Below are 27,500 nucleotides of genomic sequence, written 5' to 3' on the forward strand. Positions count from 1 at the left end.
AAGTCCAAGTACGCTATTTCCACTGGATCACTTTTGTCCACTTTGTTGACCTCCTCAAAGAATATTAATAGATTGGTGAGGCATGATTTTCCTTCACAAAACTGTGTTGACTCTTCCCCCAACAAGTTGTGTTCATCTATGTGTCTGATAATTTTGGTCTTTACTATAATTTCAACCAATTTGCATGGTACTGAAGCAAGGCTTACTGGTCTGTAATTGCCAAGATAGCCTCTGGAGCCATTTTTAATAATTGGTGTCACATTAGCTATCCTCTAGTTCTCTGGTACAGAAGCTGATTTAAGTGATAGGTTACATACCACAGTTAGTAGTTCTACAATTTCATATTTGAGTTCCTTCTAAACTCTTGGGTGAATATCATCTAGGGTGACCAGATGTCCTGATTTTATAGAGACAGTCCCGATTTTTGGGTCTTTTTCTTATATAGGCTCCTATTTCTCCCCACCCCCTGTCCCGATTTTTCACATTTGCTGTCTGGTCACCCAAATATCATCTGGTCCTCGTGATTTATTACAGTTTAATTTATTAATTTGTCGCAAAATTTCCTCTACATACACCTCAGTCTGGGACAGTTCCTCAGATTTGTCACCCAAAAATAATGGCTCAGGTGTGGGAATATCCCTCACAAGCTCTACAGAGAAGACTAATGCAAAGAATTAATTTAGCTTCTCCACAATGGCCTTGTCTTCCTTCAGTGCTCCTTTAGCATCTTGATTGTCCAGTGACCCCAGGCTTTCTGGATTAGTAATATAAGATCTAATAAGAATTACAAGTTTCTAATATATAACTAATACAAATATTGAATAGTGTACTGTTAGAAGAAAATCACATTCTCCAGGGGGAGTTGTGTTTAAAAACTGATGTCATGATGTGGTTCTAAGTTTTTAATTTTTGTGTTATTAATAGTTTTTATGAAGTCATATATATGCACAACTATTTGCAAAGCAATGAAAAAAGATCCCATTGGGAATCGTTTTTGCATTTAGATAGATAGATAGATAGATAGATAGATAGATAGATAGATAGATAATATGCCTGAGTAAAACATTAAATACCTGAATGAAAAAGGGACACATTATTTGTAAATAATTGGTAAAACAAAATTATTGTACCCAGTGTTTTACAAGAATCACCATTCTGATGCTGTCCATTCTGGATATTGCCACCATGGTATGCTTACTATTTGCCTTTGAATTAAAGAAGAGTAGCTTTAGATTCCATTACTATTAATGGCAGACTATAAAAATGAAATACCTAATAGAAGTACATACATTTAAATAAACACAAAAAGTTAAACAAGAAAATACATTTGATGAACCAAATTATTGTTGGCATTGTAGGCACAAAAGTTTAGTTTGATCCAAATATTATGAAGATTCATAATTTATAAAAGGAAACAGTGTCAATCTGAGATCATTATTAAAGTTTCTCACGGGGGATAGGTAGTACAGCACAAGTACAACATATAAAGCCAATATTTGCCAACAGCTATCACACAGGACTTTCTGATACTTACAATGGGAATTAATGGCAGTATGTGATAGGGACCTTTTAATTATGATTGTTACAAAATAATATAGAACCACTATAACAGCAGCACATACCATTTGATGACCCTTGCAAAACCTAAGTCCAACATGATGAATTAAGAACTGAGTTCCACCCTGGACTCTTAGGGCTTGATTTTGCAATGCACTAACCATGCCCATGAGGTGATGAACACACTCATCTCTCACAGTCTTAAGAGTCATTGGGGGCACCCAGTAGCTAGTACCGCACAGCTCTTAATTTATTTAGATTTCTGGATTAAATCGCATCTTTAATGCTATGTAAACATAGCTTTTAGGACCCAATTCATCAAGGTACTTAAGTACATGCCTAACTTTTAGTACATGAATAGTCCCATTGATTTCATTTGGGACTGAATTGGGGTCTTAACTGCTACATTTTAAAAAATGTTGAAGAAAAAACATTTGAAAAGGTATGATGTGGGCTATAATAGACCACATCATATTTAGGGCTTTTCACTGTCTGTCTTGAAAACCCATTATTGACCTACTACAACACCACCAAAGTATTAACACACTGTATGGATTTCTTGTACACATGCAGGCAAAAAGGTAGAGTATGTGCATAACTTTCATCTGCTGTATCAAGGAGGGCAACTTGTCTGGGGGAATTCATCACTGTGCAAGAAAGGAATTAGTCATGTCTGCCCTGAAGCCATCCATAGAGCTTCTGTGAGGGGGGCAGGGCGTAGCTTTAAACTAAAGCCAGAACTCTACAGGAGAAGGATGCTGCTGGGAGATTCACTCTTGGGTCTCCTGATGATGCCCCACCAAGCCAGCTGCATCTTATTTAACATCTATGTTGCCTGGTAGAGCAAGAATTACAGGTGGCATGTGCCAGTACAACCACCTTCGAAGTGGGCTTTCTGCCACATGGGACACTTACATCTCAAGTTTCTAGACTGAATAAGAGTGTTTTATTTTCCCTTTGAGCATTATGGTTCATCATATGCACAAAGATTTAAGTGCCTTTTTAAGAAGTATCATTTTGACTTGGTATTTTTTTTAAGTTACAGGAATCAAATAGTAATTTTTTAATTTTGTATTTTGCATATCAAGTTTCAGAGTGGAACAGAGTGATAAATACCTACAAATACAGGTTTATACTAGAAAAATAAATAAAACCTATTAATACTGATATAATGCCATTCTAAGTTTGCAGCAGTCTCTGGTTGCTGGGTGCTGTCCTGCTGCCCTTTGTGGCACGCCATTGTTGGGAATGCAGACACTGCATAGCTAAAAAGAAATGTACAAAGCAGAAGTGGGTTTTAAAAATGCACATGTACTTCATAACGTATTATAATTCTTTCCCTTCTTCTACCTTTTGGATACTATTAAATGTGTTCTTTTGTTTTTTGGACAATTTCAAGACTATGTGATGCACTACATTATGAGGTAATGGATGGCTCATGGATTAAGAATGGGAGATAGAAACATTCATTTTAAATTGCTAATTATACAATGGCCCAGAACAATAATGAATGAAACTATTATAACCAGATCGTGGTTCTGTGGCTTGTATGAAATGTTTTGGTGGTCTTTGCTTATTTCTCATTAGTTAAAAGTACAGATCATAGCAACCATTACCATAATTGACACTCTTGCTGGCAGTCAAAGCAGAAAGAACAAGAAATGCCTAAGTCATGGAGACTAACTCCCCTCTCAACCCTAGAAGTGGTCCTCTAGGGTCTAGGCTGAAGTATTCTAATCTGGGGTGCAGCAAAACATATATGTCCATGCCTGTGTTTTATCATTTTTGAGACTGAACAGACAATAGCAATCCACGGTGCTATTAATCTAGCACCTTTCCTACAAACTGAATTCACAAACTTTTCTCACCATTAAAATCCAAAACAAAACTTACCAATTTACTAAGATTTGAATATCAGCTACTGATTGCTATATAGTTATTTATCTTGAGGGTTTTCATTGCAAACATTACAGATGCAAAATAAATGCTTATTGCATGAAGCAAGCAGAATTTAAAAGGTATAATGGTATTTTGTAATCTGAACCTCAGACATAGGTTTAGGGGTTTGTTACAGGAGTGGGTGGGTGAGTTCTGTGGCCTGCATTGTGCAGGAGGTCAGACTAGATGATCATAATGGTCCCTTCTGACCTTAACGTCTATGAGAAAACATATTATTTTGTTCACAGCATATATAGCCACTGTGGTAAAGAATGGGAACATGCTGTGAAAGTATTCACAATGGAAAGTGTATTCACACAAATTGTTACCAGATTGTTGAAATATGAACTCTGAAGAAGGCTTTGATCCCACAGCATGTCAAAGACTCCTATCATGCCATTAATAACCGTGTTACTGAAACCAGGCCTAACAACATTTCATAGTTTATTGATTTCTTACACCTGGCTGCATGTTATTTCACCAAGAACTTATTTCAAGTGAGATTATTATTATTGTTTTAAAGATATAAATAAGTGAACAGATAAATATCAGCTATTCCCAGAAGTCATCTTCCTAGAAATGGATGAATCCACTGTTAGAACAGCAAAATTGACATGAATCTCAATCTTTTCTCAGAACCCAACCTTTTTAGAAGATTCATTTTTGTTGAGAAGAGTCATTCCAATGGCTTGAACTAGTAACCTGCTTACCTCAGCACACTGCCATCTTCCTCTCATCATTCTCAGAATACAGAGCTTCCTCCATCTCTGTGACCAACCTCGGTCTCCCACTTCGCTGTATGGAACCACTACAGAGACTTTAAACTCTCTTCTCTATATGCCTCTCAGATATACTGGAAAGGGCATCCTCTCTTGTGTAACAATGCACCCCCTTTTGTGGATCATGGGGTGCTACAACTTTCAACCCTCAGATTCTCTAATATTTATCACATCCTGGGGGTCAGTACATTGAGGAATTACCATGATTCATTATATTTCACTGCAGTAATAACTAGGGCCCAGCAAACCAGTACTGGTAGCAAAGGATACTTGAAGATTGTTGAGGGCGTATGGAAGAGGGGCTGGTGTGTCTGTGTGTGTATGGGAGAGGGTTTAGGTGACTCTTAGGAAGGTAAGGGATAATATGAAGTAGCTTCTTAAAGTTCAGAGACCAACCAAATTTACAATTTGTGTGTGAACTGAACCTGTCTCTTGAGGTTTGTCGAAGATTAGACTGGTCCTGCCTTGCTAACACCTGTTCAAATGTCTGATATGATAATGAAAAGCAGTGGCATCAGAACATAAGGTCCATTCAACTTTTAAACACTAGTACATGTGTGCTGTTGCTGACAAGAACACAACCAGATTCTATAACCTTGTACATGAATTCTTAATTAAATGTAGTTGAGATGGTGTTAACGAAGAGAAAAGATACTTGATCCAATATTCTCAATTATGGATAGCATGTTTTCTACAGAGGTTTCAAGTCAAATCAGTTTTAATGTAAGGGGATACTCCATTCAGCACAACAGCACATGGAGAAGCAGGCCAATAAAGAACAAGTAGTTACAGTAAACTAGGTGCAGATCATGTTAATGGAAACTGAAGTGCTCCCTCCAGGCTCTAAATAAAAAATATTACTTGTTTTGAAAAAAAGAGTAAGTCAGAGCCCTTTTCTAACACTCTAGCTATGTATTAATATATCCCAACCATTGCAGTAACTGAGCACTTCCTAAGTATCAAAAAATTGAATTAACAACAACCATTTCTGTTGTCTTCTTCCTTCCCAGCTTGCAGAAGAAATCATTTGCTTTGCATTTACTTCTGGAAGTAGTGAGTGTTGTAGCCTTTCTATAATTCTCAGTGGAATATGCTCCATAGTTTAGGTCTGGTTCCTGTGAAAGTTCTCCCACCTGCGCCCAAAAGCTTCATTGGTCTGGCGGAACAATATTGTAGAAAGTGTCATTGGACGTCACAGAGTGGCAAGCAGTCTCCCGGTAGGCTAAGTGCATGGAGATCACAGAATACAGGAATGAAGACCTTGAATTTGTCCCTGTATTCAATGGTCAGCAGCAATGCAGAGAATGGACCACTGGGATGATGTGTTCACAGGGATTTGTGTAGCCAAGCAGATGTCCTGCATGATTTCAAACAAGCTGAAAATTTGTGTATGTGTGTGCAAATGTGTGTGTTACTATTCCTAGATCTAATTGCAATAATCAAGTTTGGAGGTCACCATTTTTTATCACCTTGAATATTTAGGCATCTGACTATTCCAAAAGTTTAGATTTAATCTGAATGCAGATGACTTGGATGGCAGGGGATGTTCTAGTAGGGGCAAGTTCTTCTTACCAGCATCACCTCAATCTTGCTTGGGTTCAGATTTAGCCAGTTGCTCTTCATCCAAAGGCTGACTTCAACAAGGCATTCAGAGAACTAGGAGATGGTACTGTTTATCATTTGATATAAATGAGATGTAGAATTGAGCATCATTTGTGTACTGCTGGCTCACCAATTCTCCCAGTGGCTTCATACTACAAGTCAAATAAAATGAGAAGAATAGTATGAACTTTGTGGGATTCTGCAGATAAGGGCTGAGAGAAAAACCTGAGTCATTTCAAGGAGTTTCCATTCATCTCTGCAGCTTCTTGGAGGCAGGAAAGGAGTATTTGTCATGTGGGAAATCTAAGCACAAGCTAAATTAACAAGAACTAGCCCCTCTCTCAAATTCTCTCCTGTCTGTTCACCAGAAAAGACCTGAGGAAGAGCGTCTGTGTAGCTTGGAAGTTTGTCTCTCACCAACAAAAGTTGGTTCAATAAAAGATATTACCTCACCCACCTTGTCTCTCTCCAGAAAAGAGACTAATAATGATCCATGTGGAGATTCATGCCATCCAAAACACCTGATTATGTTTAAGGACAACTACACCCAGTTAGGATTTAAGCCCTGTGATGTCCTTGTAGTTTTAGCTGTGGTTTTGGGGAAAGGGTCTAGAGGTTTCCAGAATCTAGCTCCTACAAGCTTCTCCCAAATACTGTTTTCCCCCATGTGGAGGAAGGCAAAGGAAGCTGTTGGGCCTGGTACTCCAACTGGAACCTGCTGGGTCCGGAAGGCCTGACATACCCTCTGTAGCCTTGGCTGTAGTGCTTTGTGTAGTCTAGTTAAAATATTTCAAATGCAGTTCAAATAAAAATGGTTGAGCACATGATGCCAGAATATGCCTAAAATATTACAGCATATGTGCCAACTGCTAATGTTGCTGGAGATACACAGCCAAAATCACAATAGTATTAGAGAACTAAATACGATAATACAAAAACATAAAATAAGAGCCACTGGATTCATCTGTCAGTAACAAAAAATGAAAATGAGACTGAAATCAGGTACGAAGTCTCCATTATCATATACTTCTCCTATAGTCTCTCTCTCTCTCTCACAAGATTACATCTCCACATGAAAAACTGGGTTAAACTGGTGGCCAAGCTGTAGATACGCATAGTTTATTAGGGAAAATTTCTGAAATAAAGCCAAAGTTTTAAGGGGATATTTTCTGTTAAAGTAATATTGCAGAAACAAATTAGAATATATGTAGAATTAAGAACCCCTAAACAACCTTAACCCTGCCCCCACCCAAAATTATGAGACAGTGTAACCCAAAATTATGAGACAGCCTTATGCCTGTACCTTACATCTTCTACAACAATCATATGAGCGACATACTTCCAATGAACTGTATCATAATAGATGTATTTCTGCATTGTAACACCCACTACTGCATATTTCCTATCTTGAAGATTTGGGACTATCCTCCAATTTACCCTCAATTGACAAGACAGCATGGAGTTCCTTAACTTTGTATTTCCACACTTTGTTGTTTGCTGACCATTTTCATTTTTACCTTAACCAAAAAAGTCTTGACTTTCCAATAATTTATTTGTTTACCTCAAATAGTTTATAAGATTTCATCCTTTTAACCTATTGACACATACAGTAGTACAGCCTTCCCTTCAGTTTAACTAAGTTTTTTGTGTCTGAGAATCTCCTTAGATTCTTCTAGGGAGTCGTTTATTTCGCACCAAGTATACAACCTAGATTACAGATGTGTTTATTAGCATATTTCTATCTCTTTCATGCTAGACCTGCACCAGCATTTCTTCAAAACTACGTGGATTTCTTAGGCCTTCAACTTGTCAGGACCAGCTCCAGGTCCACAAAGCGACCCTTTATATTTTATAATAATATTTCTATCCAACTGGTTCAGGATTAGAATGTAAGAAGTATGCATGCCTCAGTGAGCCTATGGAGACAAAGCCTGGGTCTCCTATGCATCCATGCCTCCTAAATACTTTACATTGTCCCTGGATGGCTTATCAACTTTGTAGGAAAAAGTATAGTAATTTATTATTTTTTCTTATTATGAGGGGCAGGATGGTTGTGTGTATGTGGTCATTGTGGTGTTTGTCCATATGTTGGGGAAGGGAAGGAAGCATGCTAAATATTATGAGAGCAAAAAATTAATAATTTTGTAATGGCTCACAGAATCCACAAATCTCTTTTTTTCCTTGAACAGCATGAATCCCCTCCCCTACTCCTTTCCCCACATCCATAGACAGATCAAAGTACCATTACTGCTAAGGAAAATGCTGCCAGGTAAAAATTTCGTTTCCTGCCTCATGCAGGAAAGAGATGAAGATTCTGTAGCCACTGGCTTCCCCTCACACAGAGTGAGGTGAAGTATGTGTGAAGATTTTACCGCTCACTACCTGCCTCCACTATGCAAGGATCTGAATTATATCATCACATTCTCCTGTGGGATAAAGGTTGAAGATGCCACCATTGCAGAAGCACAGGTCCTTAATGGAGGCTTTTCTCAGTGATCTTCCCATACTGCTTTTTCTGAAGAATCCCCATTGTGCTGGGGTGAAATGAGCAAGAGCAATCTCTCCTTCCCCCAAGAGTGGTTTGGAGGAATTCCCTGAAGTCTCCTGGGGATGCAGAAATTCCTTTCAGTGACATTTCACCCCCCACCCTCACCCCTTCAATTATACAAGGGGGGAGTGGCACTGGTGCAGGGATTGAGGGAGAGATGTAATAGTTTCTCCTGCTGGCACAGCGCCCGAAGTGAAGAGCAGATATTTGAGGGGAGTGCACATGGAATGATGATTCCAATGATGCCTGTCCCCTTTAGTGCCACATTACGGGGTGGAAGCAGGCTGAAGAGAAAAGGTAGAAGATACTGACTGCCACTAGCAGATAATTGAGTTAAGATCTCTATCTGTTGTTTGTGGTTTGTCAAGCAGGAGAGTAGTGGGTGAGGGTTGAGTTTATATATTTTGATGACTATATTTGCACACAACAACAGCATTAGAGATTTGCTTTCCTTTTTACATAGAAAATTAAGTCTCTACCAGCCATGTGGTTAATTTTTAATATCCACCAAGGCCCAAACGATCATTCTGATATTCATATTTCATCAACCTTCACAGTATCTTCCCAATTTTGTACCTCCAATCTTGAAAACTGCAAAACCAGTGCTCTTCAAACCAAACTGGAAGTTTCTAGTTGTCACTACTTTTAAAATTAGTTGTGATTAAAAAAAAGTCAAATAGGCCCCTCTGGAAAGAATTACAACGCCCACCATTATCAATCAAAAATGACTGGTCATTTACATAAGGCTTCTCGCTAGCTAACTGCCATAAAAAATTATCCACAGAACATCCAGACCCTGAGTTAGTATCCAAACTTCCATCATTCCTGGAATTTGGCTGTACTGGTAACTCAAAAACAATAACACAATGTAAAATTCAAGTAGTCTTCCTCCTTGAGCTTGCCTGGCTCTAGGGTTTCACTTCAGAACATCTCTAGTTATTCTGTTTCCAGAGAGCCACTCCTACCTCCCTTATATCCCAGGAAGAATGAATGAGCAGCATATACCACAGAAAATCAGCAAAATTTCAGCGGCCTTATGCAGTGTTCTAATACCGAATGTCACTGCGGCTAAACAGAAGAGTGCCACCACTTTTCTACAAGGTAGTTTTGCATCTAGATTTGCCAAATGGAAGGATTAGGTTAAAGCCCAGACCCCAGAGCAACTAACTAGATGTGAAATTCTAGCATGACTGCAGGCAGGAAAAGCTAGTATGTGTGCTAATGTATCTGTCGGGGGCGAGGGGGAGACTGATTGATAGAGAGTGCTTGCCATTCAATGAACATTTAAGCTGAACGGACCAAAATGTAGAATATATTTTAATGAAATAAATATGACACAAGCAATACAAAGGGTGCTCAAATGGAGCAACAGATGACCAAGAAGGCAGCTTAATACTAGAAATCCCAAGAGAAAAAAATAGAAAGGAATTACAATTTTATCTTTATCCTCTATATCTTTAGGATAATAAATTACTGTTCAATAGATAGCAGGGACTATTCAGATATTGTGCTTCTAAAGGCTAAAGCTTTACAAAATTACTTACAAACCCACTGGATAACAGGCATTCCAAAATATTCCTGCCATGACAGAGAACATATTTTCCAATTTGTGTTATGTAGATAAAAAGCTCCCATACTTACAGTGTAATTAATTTAGCAGGCTGAACAAGTGACCTGAAATATTAAATGGTCATATTAAACGATACCAAGTCTGGGAGAAGTCCTTGCTTTTTCTGGAATAAGAGATCTTAATTACATGGAATGGTGAAAAAGGAGACTGTGGGCTACCACAATAAAGTGTAGATGGAAACTAGGAGGGTTCAGGGGAGATCTGAAGAAAATCAAAGAAATGAAGATAAATTCTTAAGAGTGGAATCCTGGTTCCACTGAAATCAGTGGCAAAACTCCTCTTGACTTCAGGCCAGGAAACCTACAAGAGAGTTAATGGTTTGCTAGACTACTTGGGAATAAAGAGAGCAACCAAGGAGGATAAGGATATTGCACAGAAACTAAACTAACTTAATTACAATAGACTTCATGAGAGAAAGTGAGGAGGTTGGGGTAGATAGCTAATCCAGTTCTTTTTTTTCAATTTTTTTTATGTTTTATATTCCTTTAAAAATGCACTATGGGTAATTTTGGAAACTACAGGCCAGTAGCTTTTACATTGCTACCAAGTAAAATATTTGAAATAATAACTATACAACATCTAGATGAGCAGGATATGATAGGGACAGACTACAATTGTTTCTTTAAAGAATAATTGTGTTTCTCCAATTAGAATTATTTAAGCGAGCAAACAAAAAGGTGGGTAAAGGAGAACTGGTAAATATTTATTTAGACCTTCAATAAGCCTTTGATAATAGCTGCTGAGGAGGAACTTTAAGTAAACTAAGGAGTTCTAGGGTAAGTAATAAAGTTATGTCACTGATGACACCAGTTAAGTAATAGAAAACAAGGACCAGGAATAAAATGGTCAATTCTCAGCATGGAACGAGGTTAAACAGTGAGGCTACCTTAAGGATCTGTATGTAATTGGTGCTTAGAATATACTTATTAATGGGGTAAAGGAGTACACAGAGAGGTAACAACACTAGCAGATAACCAAATAACATTTTGAGGCCATCATGTTTATTTAGATTAGTCTAATCTATAAAGGACTGTGAAGAACTTTAGAAAAACCGAATAGAGCTAGGTATTTCACAACATAATGGCAGATGAAATTTAATGTAAACAAATGCAAGAAAAAATTATATTTATTTATATATGTTGATGGGTTTACTATTTAATGCAACCACTCCAGAAAAGAGATGGATGTATTATTGTGGACATCCCAGTGAAAATCTCTGCTTGAGATGCAGTAGAGATTAAAAATAAAAAACACAACATGTTAGAGTTAAGAAAGGGATATAAGACTGAAAATATTACATTGCTTGTACATAAATTGATGGTATGCCACCATCTTGACTACTCTCTTCAGCTGTGGTTAACACATTTTAAAAGTTATATCGCAGAAACTAGAAAGAGATGATTAAAGACACAGTAAATACATTCATAGGGGGAAATATTAAATACACCAGTGCTACTTTGTTTGGGGTTAATCATGCTGCAACTGAAGTCAATGGCAGCAAGAGCAGGGCCTGAGAGAGGAGACGAATAAGAGGCGGCATGACAGAGTAATGCAAAATAAAGCAACATTCAGAAAAAGTCAAATGAACAAACTTATTTATCCTTTCTCACAATATAAAAACATCCAATTTAATACAGCATTTTGCATGATCCCTCTGTCACTACAATCACCTCACTATTAATTCCGTCTCATAATACAAAGGTGCACACCCAATGTAAAAGAGAACTTTAAAAATTCATCCGTAACCTGTGAAGCTAGGGTGACCAGACAGCAAATGTGAAAAATCGGGACGGGTGTGGGGGGTAATAGGTGCCTATATAAGAAAAAGACCCCAAAATTAGGACTGTCCCTATAAAATCAGGACATCTGGTCACCCTATGTGGAGCTCACTGCCACAATATATTATTGAGGCAAATAACTTAGAATTAAAAAGGGTACATTAATTCTAAGAATGTGATCTGTCACTATACTAGAGTAAAAATTTGTAAGGGATATCAAAGCTCATGTCTTATTTTAACTATCTTAAAAGAGCATTGACTAAATAGCTACATGCTATTTGGGTTTGTAGGCTAGCCACAGTAAGCCAGATGTTCTTTTACTCCCAGCACCTGTGTGTAGCCCTGTATTTTGAGGCCATCATGTTGCCTGCCCACAATTCACATAAGCTAAACTAGGCTCAGGGAGGCGCTCACATACAATCGTCCCTTCGGAATTGTTCTGGCAGCCAAGAGTAGCCAGAGCCCAGCATATTCTGGCTTTGGACCCATTATCTGTTAAAATTGAAAATTTCAAAATAAGTTACATTGGACGCTCTGTCCTACATGCTTTGAATCTGCCATCTGCTCTGTGTATCAAACACAGATCTCTGCTTCTGTTCTTGCCTATTGCTTAGCTATAATATGTTTAACAATATTATTAACAACAATAACAAGAGGAGGAGGAAGAAAATAGCATAACTGGTAGCACAGTTACTTATTGTGAGCAGGGACTAGAACCTGTTGGCAAACTGGATTTCATGTTAGAGACTTTTAAAATATGTTTATGTAGCTGCAGATATGAAGGATCTCAGGCCTAGCAGAAGAAGTGAGTTTTGAGAAGTGCTTTGAACACGGAAGGTCGTCACTTGGCACGCAAAACCTGTTTAAGGATACAGGGACTCAAGGAAGAAGGGGTGAAGATAGCGTGGAGAAACAAATTCAGAGAGTGGTTGGACACAAAGTTTGGGCAGAAGAAAAGGAGTAGGCGGGGAGTAGCAGGGCATAAAATTAGAGATAAATGTGGAAGCAGTTGTGCAGAGCCTTGAAGTTTAGGGATAGCAGCTTAAGCTTAAAGCAATGGGATCTAGGACACAGCCCTGAGGAACTCTCAATTGAGAGAGACTGGAGGAAAAAAAGCAAACTCTCCCAAGCACAGGAAAGAGAAGTTGTTTACAAAAAGCGAGGATCAACTGTAATGAAAAGAATAGAGAGAGAGCAAAGAGGAGGAGAGGCCTTTGGATTTGGTGAGGTGCAAGTCATTGATCTTAGAGCAGTTCAAGTTTAATAGAGGAGTCAGTACCTGGATTGTATCTTGAATGAAGCATTACTGTACAATACACTGTACATTATAGCATTATGATTTGTAAATATCTGCCTGAGTTTGAAAAAACAAAATGTACATTCTAAATTGTATTTATTGCAATTCAAATGCTCTGGCACAAAACTGTGTCCACCCCTTTGAAGATTTGGGCTGTATTAATAAATGTACAAATGTAGTACAGGACATTACCTATATATTATCATGGGTTCTTGTTTCAATATATTACTTTGTTATCAGTAACCCATTTTACTGCAAATAAAGTAAAAGAAAGGGTCAATCAAACAAGCACAGGTAAGTATGTCAAGAACCTCAATAAACTTAATTAGTATTCTAAATACGTTTGTTGTGTTTGTTTACAGGTAGTGGAATAAATAAAATACAACTTTTATATACACTGTCTTTCACACAAGCTGCACTCTGCACCCCAGGATGTTTTTCAGAGTTAAATAATAAAATAATTATTTAGTTTTCATGTTCTCTGAGGCAGGGAGTGTCTTTTTGTTCTGTTTGTACCTGATTCAGTAGGGATCCTGGCCCATGACTCGGGCTCATAGATACTACAATAATAAATAATAACAATAAATAATGATAAAATTAATTTAAAAAAAATGAGCAGAAGGGGAAAAAAGTAAGAAGTAAATCAAAAATGAAAAGAGAGGTTTTCAGCTAGATTTGAGAAGAGGAGAAAATTGTCCAGCTATGCCAGAAGATGGACAGGAGACACTGGATGTGGTTAACTTTATTTCTAAATGTTAGGGAGTACTCAGCAGATAAAAGTGTACAGTGCAGGTAATTCCATAATCACTGACATATTCCTGGGGGAGGCCTTCCCCCTTTATCCATCCTGGTCCCAAGCCAAACTGCTGGTGGGACCTTGCCACCGTCACCCCTCAAATGAAGTGGGGGAGAGGGGCTGGCTCCCTGCCATACCAGTCATAGGATCCCTGACCTCCCCTTTTCCATTCCTTTAAAGAACACCCTCTTTACCAATCCATTTTTATCTGATCACCCTATCCCTTCCCTATAGAGTACCTGTACTGGACATCTGTCCCACTCTTATATACATAGCTTAATCCCTGTTTCATGTTCACCTCAACTAAGCCCCCAACCTGTGGTGGGGAAAGTGAAGCCCCTCTCTCCCCCACCCCCACCCCCAGCCTCATCTTGGCCAATCTGGCAGTGAGGGAAAAAAATTCTTCCCAGTTCCAGAAAAGAATGATGAGCATAATGCTCACAGCTGATCATGGCAAAACCTGGTAGTCTCCTCTCTCTTCCTGTCACCTGAAAGGGATGGGTGAGCATCAGGGGCGGCTCTAGGAATTTGGCCGCCCCAAGCAGTCATGCCTGTGGGAGGTGCACCGGAGCCGCGGGACCAGCGGACCTCCCGCAGGCATGACTACGGAGGGTCCGCTGGTCCCGCGGCTCTGGTGCACCTCCCGCAGGCATGACTGTGGAAGGTCCGCCGGAGCCGCCTGCCGCCCTGCCGGCAAAATGCCGCCCCAAGCGCGCGCTTGGCGCGCTGGGGTCTGGAGCCGGCCCTGGTGAGCATACACACTATGACCTGGTCTGAATCAGCTGCAACAAGTAACCCTCCAGCTATCTAACCCTTCAAGGGGCCACACACCTTCTCCTACAAGCCAGACAATGGCTACCACCACTTAATGTATGGTGAGGTTATTCTATGAGGCAAAGACTGATAGGCTGTTTTAGACAAGAGATCTGCAGAGGAGAAGCCTCTGATATCAGTGGTAGCAAGATTGTGTGGATGCATCAAAACACTGGGACCAGGTGATCAGAGAAATGAATGGGAGTATACAGAGATAATGTCTCTGGAATAGGGCACAGCAGGTCCATACAGAATCAAATGAGGTTAAATCGATATTGGATCCTAAAATGGAGAGACAGTCAAGTTACTTGTGGATGAGGTGATGTGGTCATGATTTGGGAAAAGTTCTGCACATGCTAAACACATCACAGAGAACAGGCATTTGAGAAGGACATAGATAACGCAGTTGCAATAGTAAATAGGCCAAAAAAAAAAACATGAACAAGGATTTCAGCAGGGGTGTCTGAAGATGCCAAAGTTACAGAGTGTGAAGATATAATGGAATATAATGAAAAATATGGAGAGAGAAGAATTTGAGAAGAACTGTTCCTATTTCCTGAGAGAAAGACTTTTGTTTTTGAAATATCCCAAAGGGTAATTTTGGGCAATTGCTCTTCTGCCTTGAGTGTTCTCGCATAAGAACATAAGAACATAAGAGAGGCCGTACCGGGTCAGACCAAAGGTCTATCTAGCCCAGTATCTGTCTACCGACAGTGGCCAATGCCAGGTGCCCCAGAGGGAGTGAATCTAACAGGCAATGATCAATGATCTCTCTCCTGCCATCCATCTCCATCCTCTGACGAACAGAGGCTAGGGATACCATTCTTACCCATCCTGGCTAATAGCCATTTATGGACTTAGCCACCATGAATTTAAGGAATTGATGGGATCTATTCTGTTACTCCTTCTGTTCAAAGTGTATTTGAGGCTGCTGGACAGGTACGTGAGAGGACATGTGAAACTATACATAAAGCATGGGCTCTAAGTCTCCATCAAATCTGTACTGTCTGGCATAGTGGAATGAGTGACCCAGTGCCTATGTGTGGAGCTGGACAAAGGCTACTGTCTTTGGTGCAAAACAACAAAGAGTTTAATAATGTTGATTGGTGGAAGCAGTCAAAAAAGCTGAAGTATATTGTCTTTGCAGCCCAAAGTGAGGGAGCACGTCAGGCATCTGCGTTACATATTTGTAATCCGCATGTTGCTTTAAATCATGGGATGCTCCTGGAAACCAAGGGCACTTTTTTCCATCTTCACCTTGAAGTAAGGCTGTAAATTCTCCTTTTGGATACAGACTTGACAACAGTTATCCATGCTTTTGTCAATTTGAGATTGGATTACTTTAATATGCTCTGCGTGTATGGGATTGCATATCGAGACTAGGTTGTTCTATAAACTTATTAAAGAATTAAAATTGTGCATGAAAGTTTTCAGCTTTTTATAATTTGTGAAGTGCCTAGAATTTGATGTGTGCTAAAAAATGAAACAATATATTTTTTCTTCTAACGTACAACGGCCCAGATTTTCAGCTGGACCTCAGTCCGTGTTGGGGGGTGAAAATGTGCACCCGTCTTAAGTGTTAGTATAAATATTAGCAATTAGATAGCCAGCAACCTACCAGTGAGATGGCTTACATGTGCACAAACATGTAGTGAGCTGTGTAACATAAATACTTGGATCTGCAATTCAGTGACGGCATAAAAACGCAGAGGCAAATTTTTGCACTCACTGTATTGCACCTAGAAAAAGAGTAGCCACTTTTAAGAATATGGGCCTATAACATTAAAGTTACTCCAACAATAAAGCCCAACATCAAAGGTTGATGGAACCAAAACTGTTTATGCAGTCTTAGTATTGTGAGTAAAGCATCCTTACTAGCAAAATTACTGCTTGAGTTTTAGTGCTCTGTAAAAGATTGGCAACTCCCATATTCTAAATTTATGAAAAATTATAAAACTGCACTGCAGAGGAGTCTGCATGTGTATATTTAGAATATATATTTTAAGCATATAATATACATAGTAAACTTCAAAGACAGCACATTCCTATATAGAACCATTTAGTGAAAAACATGAAAACCTTGCCCAATTGCTGAGAATTCACAGCAGAAGTGGCAAAAAGTTTTCAGAAAAGCATCTACTTCGCTGAAAAGACCTAAAGACACCCCCAGCCCCTCTCACACACACAGTTTCCTACACATTTCCACAACACCATGCTATGGGGATCTGACGCTCTTCTGTTTAAGGCAGCTGAAGCGACTATATTTCTGGAGTGATCTTTTAGTCAAGAAAAAGCAGAATGAATTGTGTATGTGCAACAACTGGGGTTAGAGAAATGTAAAAAAGAAATCACAACTGCTGATCCTGGGTAAGACATATAACATTTAAACAACTAAATAAGAAAAGTCAAAGGGCTCGAATGATTGTAAAGTACAAGAGCATGAGTCTAGAAAGATCAGAAAATTGATGAACAGAGTAGTAGCATGTGAGAGGGTAAAATGAAATATAAAGTAAAACAATATAAAAATAGTAAGTAGGAGAATATAAAACTATAGGGAAACATTACAGGTGATTAACAATATGAAGGTAGAGTAGAGAAATATTTTAATAATCAAAATTTGATTATCATTTACTGTTTCCAGTGGTGGTCACGTGTTACACACTGCACAAACTTTACGAAGGCAAAGTAACTGCTCCAAAGATAGCTTATTCTAATGTGATCCAAAACATCAGCAAAATTAGTAGACTTAAATGGTATGAACACAGTAAGATGGAACATTGCACTCACTCGATTTGCTTGACACTTTTAAATGCTTGGCAGTGGGAGACAGAACCACTACAATTTCATATGCTCACAGACAGATCCTGTATTTGAATATGATGAGATAAAAGGTCAACCACAAACTTTAAGATTCTATGAATTCTTTAGGCGGTACTCTTTCAATTTCAAACTAAAATCAACTATAAAGGGAAAAAATACAATAGTCTATTGTCGTAAAGTGTATTTGCCCATTATTTTCCAACCTTTTACTAGGCTAATGGATAAGAATGTGAAATGAAATTTTCAACAGGCATTAATATATTATGTTATTAGGTGAAACAGTTCTGATGAGTAGGATATCCTGAGATCTGCACTGCTTATACCTTCATCGGCTCAATTACATGTTTCTCACCTATTTAATAAAGCTTGACATATCTCTATTAATTGAAGTGTTTTCATAGTTTATTTCCTTGTATTCTATATCAAGTTTCATACAGTGAATGAGAGACTTGCATCAGAGAGGTCTCCTGAAACAGAGCAAGCCTCCAAAGTAAATGGAGGTGGATCATCAGATGGGACAATGTAATGATATAAAAAATGGAAAGACGGGGGATTGGAATATTATGAAGTTAAAGAAACAAGGGAATGAAAGTGATTGAAACTGGAATGATAGGTAACCTACTGTAAGTGGTGTGAAAGCATAACAGTAGGGGACTGGAATAATCAGATATGGGAACGACCTAACAATGGAATGCTTTCAAACTGAAGCACCTCAAAAGTGAAATGATCTTAGAGCAGAATAATCACATTTGCCTCTGGGAATAAAATTTAAAGGTTAAAAAAAAGTTTGAAAAACTAAAACTTTGAGGTTTATGCAGATGGAACTGCAAAAAGAAAAGATCCATTCTGGCTAAAAGTGGGAAAAATAAAAGGGGTAGGGTGAGAATTGATGGCAGAATACAAAGGGGAAAGGTTGACTGAAACCGTGCATAGCTGAAACTCCTCTTCTTTCATAGGGCAGAACTGGAGGAGGGAGAAAGCTGACTGTACTGGGGAATACTCATATTTCTAATTTAACTCAGCTTCAATCCTTATTCTCTTCCATTACACCAAATTTTCTTCCTCTTTCCTCACAGGCCCCAGAAAAGAGATATAAAAGGGTTTGGGTGTATGCAAGTGTGTGCAAATAATTTAAATCCTAAAATGAAATAGGTACTAGAATAACGTTAAATGGGAATGATAGTGTACTGGACTGCCTATATGAACACACTTTTTAAGAACACCTGACTTTTGTTTTCTACTTGCTATTTTAAGATCAAAGAGTGATTCAAATGCTAGAAAATCCTACTGATATTAAGCCCATTAGCTCCAAGAATCTGGATTTGCTCTTAAGTAGAAGAATATTTTCATAAGTGAATTCAGACTGTTAATTCAATAGGATTGTTATCATTAGAATTTACACTCTCATCGTGCTTTAATGGAAGGGGTGGGAGAGGAAGTGATGACAGCTCCCTCCCACAAAACCCCAAATGGTAGGATACTTACTTCCCCATCCTCATTTGTCAAATTTCCGCCTTCTTCAACTGGCAGCAGTGGGAATTGTAGGAATGGCATAACTCACAGTGAACCATGCCCATGTACTGATACATAAAGTCACAGATGTGTGGCCTACCAACCCAATGGAAAGACACAAGAACAGGCAGAGACCTGAGTTTGATTTCCAACTGCATTCTCATGCTCCTTGCTAGGCACTATTAAACAGGCAACACTAACTCTCGCGGAGGTAGAGGAAGTAAGAGCATGAAGTTGGTTCAATAAAGATCCCTCTGATCAATTAAGGATCTGTGTTCACTGGCTCCGAAGGGACTTTCAAGCCCATGCAAATTTAAATAAGAGGATGTTGGCCATGTTTTAGAGGATGTAGTGTCAAGTTAGGGGGAAATTGAGGATCTTGAGGGCTCTGACAATCATGTATAAGTCCTCAACTTCTATGAGCAAACAAAGGTACAAATGTTTCCACACTAATATTGAGATCCGAGGGAATACAGAATATGCAGTGCTGTCACAATTTCACCATAACTCTTCCAATAAGTGGCATTTGTCTAAAAAGCTCCAAATCCTGAGTCGTGGCTTTTTCATTAGAATCTCAACATTCATTAAAAATAAGAAAAGTTTGGAACTGAGACTCAAGTATAACCTAAAGACTCAAAAACCAAAAGACAAATAAAAAGAACACTTAAAAAAAGAATCTAATGAGTATTAAGATAATCTCATTAATTTCGGTCTGTCATATGATTTTTGAAAGTGTGGGGCTGAGAATACTAAATATGCAAACAATTAAATAATGAAAAGAATTAAACATGTATGTATTACATTATTTTGTTGTCTAGTTTGTTTGTTAGTTGATTCAAAATGATCCATGTTACTTTATCTTCTGGCAAATCAGAAATGCTGGAGGAAAATAATACCAATAAAATTATATTTGCACAAAAATCTGCTTTACTAATATGAAAACACTGCTGTGGTGCCTAGGCACATGACTTCTTCATGCTTCATAATCCACCTGAGGCATGAAAAGTAACTACAGTGCCTGATTATTGCATGTCCTGTCCATTGTTATTACTTGCCTCACATATTATAAAACGTTTTAAACATAACGGATTCCCTGAAATCCAACTAGTTTTAATTCCTGTTATTTTGGGGGTTTATTGCACCTTAGCATATATACACGCATGGTCTGAATCTCTTCACACTTGTGTTAGTGAGAATCAGGAACAGACTTCAGAAAAGTGAATATTTGTGTGAAACATTTCACACAGCTGTAGTTCTGAGGCCCTGATGAGTGGATTCCATTGAAGCCAGTGGTGATCTGAGTGGGCACAGCTGTCCACCCATGTGGGATCAGGGCTATAGAGTGAAGTCCTCAGCCACGGAATTCAATGGGAATTTTGCCTGTGACTTCAAGGGGGTTAGAGTTGGACCCTCAGTCTTTTCTGCTATGCAGTATAGTGATCGTGTGTCATATGCCAACAATTGTTTTTTAAATTGTGTTTAATAAAGTTGTGGCTAGATACCTCTTCTAACTAAGTAGACTGGTCTGTTGTGTTTATCTGTCCTCCCACAGTGGCAATGGCAGTATGTTTACAGATGTGAATTTTCTTTAACCATGATAAGAAAACATTGCAGAGTTATGGCAGATTTTTTTGTATTTAAAAATCAATACAGACTCAGAATAATAGCAAAGCTAGTGTTCTTTACATCAATATATTGGTCCATTTACAGAGGCTTTCCAAAACTTTAAGGGTACTTACTTTATATGTAATTGTTATACACATAACTGCCTATTAGTTTAGCTCCTGTTAAAAAAAGTGGTAACTTCCTCTGCCCATTTTTTCCCACTTCTATGCTTTTCTCCTTGAATAAATATCATAAAACATATTTTTCTATAAACACATAAAATACATATACTACCACAACAGATATTCTTGAACACAGGATATTAGTAAGTATTATAAACAGTACATCCAACAAATACATACAATGCATGGATGCTTTTATATCTATGTGATAAACGATAGAGCTATATGATACACATATCTATCAAAAACCCTTGACCACCTCATCTGCTCTCTGCCCACTAATCCACATCCTCCAGGCCTTAATCTAAAATTCAAACTGTTGAGCAAGTCAAAAAGGTGTCATTCTTTTCTAAATAAATCAACCCCAGAAATATTTACTCTTCTCCCCTCCCCACCCACAAATTAAGCTAGCTCAAGGACCAAGACAAGCAGAATTCAGTTCTGAGTCAGTGACAGCTTTTAATATGTAAAAATGTCAAAAATGTAAAGTCTGTTACCTTGCATCCCTGCAAATCTGACCCTAGTTCCTCATGGGCCTACAACTAGAGTAATTTCACATTTGGGAAGAGAAGGAAGAAACAATCCTTTGGCATATTGATTTAGATAAAAAAAATAATTATTGAAATATTAGAGGTGTTTGGAATGCTAAAACAGCACACAGATATCCACACTGAGTATTATCAAAATATTTTATAGTATATACAAGATTTATGGTAAGGTGGAACTGTTCACATGTAGTCCATTGGAGATTGGGTTTGAAGCTAAATTGTTCTAGAGATTGGATTCAAAGCTGTTGAAATCTTGTAAACTGTTGTCAGGAGATATTGGTTCCAACTAGTGGAAATCCCGCAGATCAGATCAGCTGTTTTCAAGGGATTTACATAATCTTTTACTGGACCACAATGAGAAACTATAGTGGTCATGTATCAAAACATTTCAGTTGCCTTAGGTAACTAAATAACCTTACCTCAGAATTTGTCATGTTTTAGATATTCTCTATGCTTAGGAAGCATAAGGAATCCTGCAAATACCAAAATTATATCATCTTATTATCTAAGGCAAAATAGGAAAGTGTGACCTTCTAGTTTTGGATCTACTCAAAATCAAAGTTGAAGGAGCAAGTTCAGATCAAAAGATCTGAATAATTTCTCCATTCCCTAATACTGTACACATAAGTAATTACAAACTGCAAAGAATGCATTTGTTTGCCAATATATGCATACCCAGCAAATATTAGCTGATGAACACACACCTGGCACTGCTTTACTGTGTTTATAACATGGTTAATTTGGGCTATTAAAACAATTAATAAGAATCTACAAAAACAAAGAGCTCAACTATAGTATATTTATTTGATACAACTACAGGATATAACACAAACATATTTATAGTTGTAAATAATTGGATGCTCTTGGCAGTAAGATAGCAATTTCTATTTTCTCTAGTAGCCAGCATTTTCCAATTAAAACACTAGCAAGCTGTATCAAATAAGCTGTGTATGAAGTGTGAGTTTTAAATTTCCTTTAGTTTCCTCTCCTTCTCTTCTTTCAATCTCTTAATTCTTTCTTGTCTCTCCGGGATGTCTTGTCCTCCCCACTCTCTGTCCCCTGATTCTCTTAACTAATGCCTGCCCACTCTGCATCAACAGGAAGCACTGTTAATTGCATCAGCAGGGATGAAAGACAGTGCCTGGAAGGTGTGGGGGAGGGGAGGGGGAGAAGCAAGAGCATGTGCTTGGTAAGGCAGAAGAAGGCCCCTTCTCCAAAGGTGGGCCCACCTCTCATTGGATGGGCTGGAAGGACCAGCTGGGTTGACTGGCTCTTGTGTTCTCTCCTCCCACTTGTCTATTTAAATTCTTCCTTGGCTTTTTGAGTATCTCATTAGTTCCATTAAGTGCTGCCAAATAACTTTGTCCAGTGATGCCAGAAGAAAAGAGACACGTGGAGTTGCAGGTGCGACAATGCTAATTTCTGGTGCCCCCAATAGCCATTGTTCAATGTGGATAAAGACTAAAAGACCAGTCTCCAGAAGTATGTGGCACCCGGGATTTCGCTTGTAGACCCTTCTTCTTAAAGGAGAAAGGGAGACCTGAAGTCTGTGTGGACTGGTAATATGGACTGGTTATTGGTTAAACGGTGGGAGCCCTGTAAGCCCATACTGGACCCAGTTAAATGCCTTGTATATGGGCGGGGGTGGGCATATAGCACTCCTCCCCAGTATTAAATTACTGAAGTTGTGACCTGTTGCTTAGATCCATCCCTGTATCTGTTCATTCACCTGCATGCCCTGAACAATAGGCAGAAGCAGACTTTCAAAAGAGTCACTGTGGATAGTCCTGATGCAACCAAATACTCCAGAGCTCAAGATTTGAGCCTCTATTTGAAAAAATTAATGCATTTTGAGCAATTAGTGTTTTATAACCATAATTCAAAATATTTGTTTCTTTTTTGCCTTTTTTGCCTCAAACTGTAGCTACAGTATACAATATTTTTTTGCGATGACCATGTCTATACAACACACTCATATCCATACAACCATAGATATGCACAGATACATGCAGACTGTACACAACATACGTAAACACATCTGCCAAACAGTTACAAACCAACTCTAATAGCAAGTGTCATTCTCTTCTGTAAAATAGCTGTTTTTAACACACATGATCTAACTCTTGTTTGCTCTTTAAAGTTTTATTGTCTTGGCATTTTATACAGGAAGAGAGCATTAGCATACTCAGGAGAACTGCTAAAAGTAAAAGGCCTCAAGCTACCTACTGCATGGTTGATAGCATAAAGCATGGGATATAAAAACTTTTGTCTGATTGCTCACTTTACTTGTTTTAGAGTAGTGTTACTCTCAAGAGCATATATTCATCTTCTTCTTCTTCTAGTTTTATTACTTCTTTTGTATAATTTAATACATTTAAAGACACTTCTAAAAGACAAATTTTTCCATTTTGAAACAGTAACGGTTTGGAACCTGATAAAACACATTAACGTTCACAGTGGGTTTTTTCCCTCTCAAAGGTGATGCAGTAAATGTGTAACAAAGTAATTAGATGCATAGTAAATAAACATTTCTACATGATTATATGTAGATACCTATATCTATATATCTATCAAAACAAAACCAAACAACCCCACCCCAGCAAATCTTTTATCTGTTAGAGGTCAAATCATATAGTAGAAGAAAAACAGAGCTTAGTCTAAATTACTAATATAGCTAAACAGCACTATATTAGAGATTAAAATAAACATAAAAATGTGAAAGAGAAAGCAATGAAAAAAGGCAAATCGGGTCAGCTATTTTAAATATAGGAAAAACTGAGAACATAACTGTACATATTCCAGTATACATTTAAAAAAATCATCCTATGGTGAACTTAAATCTAAGTCTATTTAGATATCATATTCCTAATTATTATATAAATAACCTGGGAAACCGTACCTTCAAGGTACATGTTTTACTATTTAGTAAACAAAAACTGCTACATTTGACACCACTGATTAAGGCCAGGCATTTCTAAAGCTTCATACTCATTTCTGAAATCCACAATACATCAATTTTTAATACTTCCACTCTCTCAGCTCCATTAAAAAGATGGTAGGGGAAAGATTTTAGAGTAATTAATGATATAGTTAGCTGCTAAATATTAATAGGAATCGTAGTCTTGCATAAAATATAACATATAAACCTTGCCAATACAGACGCACCAGTAATTAAAGTTGAATATGTAATTACACTGATTTATAAGACAGGCAAAAAGTTACACTTTACTAGCTTCTATGTAAACTGTAGGTAACAGTTAAACTTTGCATTTTACGGTTTATATAAATGGGCAATATCTCCACTACAGTTCGTAAATGGTTTAGAGACTTGTGATGAAAATTACAACTAATTCCAACATGAAAATTCTTACTGTACCTTACAGCCAGAGCTGTGACAATGACCACACACATACAGATACATCTTTCCATAGACTCCAATATTATCAGCTTGGTAGTGAAGAAAAAATGGTACTGAATAATATTTATACAGAGGAGCCCTAAAGCATGGCACCTATACAGCAAATAGGCTTCCTATGAACAAATGAGTCTCAGGAGCCATTTTAATGTTTAGTTTTCAAGTGTAAAGTTTTAGCTTTTACTTACCTGCGCTTCAAAGTGCTTTTCAGTAACTTGGAGTTTCAAAAAAATGCATAATTTTTTTCTAAAAACTCTGCTAACCACTCACTTACATGTGAGGCTGGGGAGAGCAGCCCGGACTGCTATTTCCATTACTGTCAATGTGATCCAGTGAACCATTGAGATCTTCATGGACTGCCTGCAGTAAGCCACTGGATGCGTTATTTATCAATCCTGGGTTACTAAGCAAAGGTAAACTACTCTCTGCCAGTGCAGCCTAGCAAAATAAATAAGATATAGAATTCTTAGCCCATTTATCTACAAAACAGTTTTCAAATGTATATACATGTGTACACACATGCACCCAGAACCTCATTTTGTACAGTGCAAACAATGATCAGAAGTTTTTGTACCATTCACAGTTATTTTCACATGTTGGTTACAATGGTATCTACATTACCGGCTTACTATTTGTGTTAAATGTGTTGAACTATCAGATATGCTATGGCATGCACAGTGCATTCTGTCTTCAAACTATTTCTAACTTTGAATTACACTAACCCTTGTACACTTCCACACAATGTACGGTTCCTTTGTAATGTAGGCAGCTGCTATACTTCTAAAAATGACCAGAACTTAACTCAAAATAAAAAAGTCCTGACATTTGCCTCTTATGCATAAAAATTATATATTATAATTAAATTTTAAAGTTTTTGCCATGAGCACCATGTTCCCCAACACTATGATGTGAAATCATTTATGACAGCTTGGATAAATATTAATGCATATCCACATGCATTTGCAAAAGCTTCTATCAATCTAACATTTGCAGCAAAACTGAGTGTTCCAGATTTTGCCACAGGGTGTCCTTCTTGCTTCTTCACATCAAAAGTAGCATGAATTAGAACAGTACTTCTTGCAGTGCTAGGTAATACAACTTACTTGGATGATACGCCCAACTATTAAGAATGACCACAATGCCCATATAAACATAAATGCGGATAGTTCTACTCCTAATATAACAACAAAGAAAGTACGTCCCACATAAGAACATAATGAATACGGGAAAGGAAAGAATCATTTAGGATTTTTACCTGCAAGCTTGCATTAAGAGCTGCTCCGTAGCCTAAGCTGGTGGGTATGTTTTTCACTAATGTTGGGCTTCTGAAAATAAATGATTTTTCAAAGTTTAAAGAAAGGCAGGGATGCTGGGTGGTTCAGTGGGTTAGTGCACTGGATTTTCAGCTCAGAAAAGCAGGGTTTCAAAATGAAAAATTAAATGAGGTGTGTGGGGGTGGGTGGGAGGGGGTTCAGTCTATTAGACTACAGTGATTTACTTATATCACAAACCCAAACTATTCACTCTAATTTGACCCACATGGAACTCTGCTCAAGAAAGAAGGCCAGCAGTGAAACATGAGGGTTTATTCTGATCTGGACTGAGATACTCTGGCCGAGGTGGCTTGTGAAGTTTGCATAGCGCCTGGCTTTCAACAATTATTTGAGTTTTACATTTTCAGGGAGCCAAAAAAAGTTTACAACACCAACACGATATTGCTTTTTAAAAATGTATTACATAAAATTACTTTAGGATGCCAGAGAATAATAAATTAACTATTTGTTTTCAGAACACTATGAATTAAAAATGAATAAACAACATCATAATGGATATTTCTAGAATATATACCTAGCATATACTTAAATACTCTAGAAATATTATATGCTATGATGTCTAGAGTTCTATTTCCAATAAATTTAATGGTTGAGGATAAAGTGCCACCAGCTTGTTGAGGTCAGTTTGTTGGCGGTTTACAAACAGATGCGTGGTTAAAATGTAATGCTTTCCTGCAAAGAAAAAACGTTTAGCTTTTCTCTATACACCTTTGGCATGCTGAATCGTTTTATCAAAACTAATTATGCACTCTAAAAGGAACAAAAAGCATCTACAGCTCCAGTCATACTGACATGGGATTAATCTGAAAGTAGGGCAGTATGCATGCAAAAGGTCCTTCTGTGAAGGCTTCTAATGAATACTACCCTCATCAAGAAGGTATTTTTGAGGTCACTAGGGTAGGGTATGATACCTGTATGCCAAAATGACCTTAAACGACTCTCAACTTTGAATTAAGCTCGTATAAAGCACTAACACATGGGCAACACATGTATGTATTACTATTTTTTAATATATGGTAGAAGGAACTTATGATTGATGAAATTAAAATAATAAACATATGGAGAAATATACTTAGAAACACAACTATGTTAGCAGTAAGCTCTGTGGGATACCCAGGAAGGTAAAGAACATGAGGAAAATGTCAATTAAGAAATGAAATAAATGTAGCTCATTGATGAGAGAGTATCAGCATAGCTACTAACTTGCTACATATTCTCCATATAACAGATCACTTTGTCTGTCAGGTTGTAGTACAAACAGGATTCACTTGGGCTACAGAATTGCAGACCAACTCAGCTGAACAAAACCCAGCACCAACGTACCCTGTTATCTTTTGTGACCTTCG

At 37.9% G+C, this 27,500-nt stretch overlaps 1 protein-coding gene across 1 annotated transcript in view; it reads right to left on the minus strand.

Moving 5' to 3' along the window:
• Positions 1-27,500, minus strand: part of FOXP2 (forkhead box P2) — a 616,164-nt gene that overhangs the window by 8,693 nt on the left and 579,971 nt on the right. The window contains exons 18-20 of the mRNA XM_044981101.1: positions 27,478-27,500; positions 26,076-26,145; positions 25,095-25,258 (exon numbers count right to left, since the gene is read on the minus strand). The exon at positions 27,478-27,500 is cut by the window's right edge and continues 99 nt beyond it. Coding sequence (XP_044837036.1) covers positions 25,095-25,258; positions 26,076-26,145; positions 27,478-27,500 — 257 coding nt within the window. The remainder of the gene's footprint in view (positions 1-25,094; positions 25,259-26,075; positions 26,146-27,477) is intronic.

Source organism: Mauremys mutica, chromosome 1 (assembly GCF_020497125.1).
Source record: "Mauremys mutica isolate MM-2020 ecotype Southern chromosome 1, ASM2049712v1, whole genome shotgun sequence".
Lineage (NCBI taxonomy): Eukaryota > Metazoa > Chordata > Testudines > Geoemydidae > Mauremys > Mauremys mutica.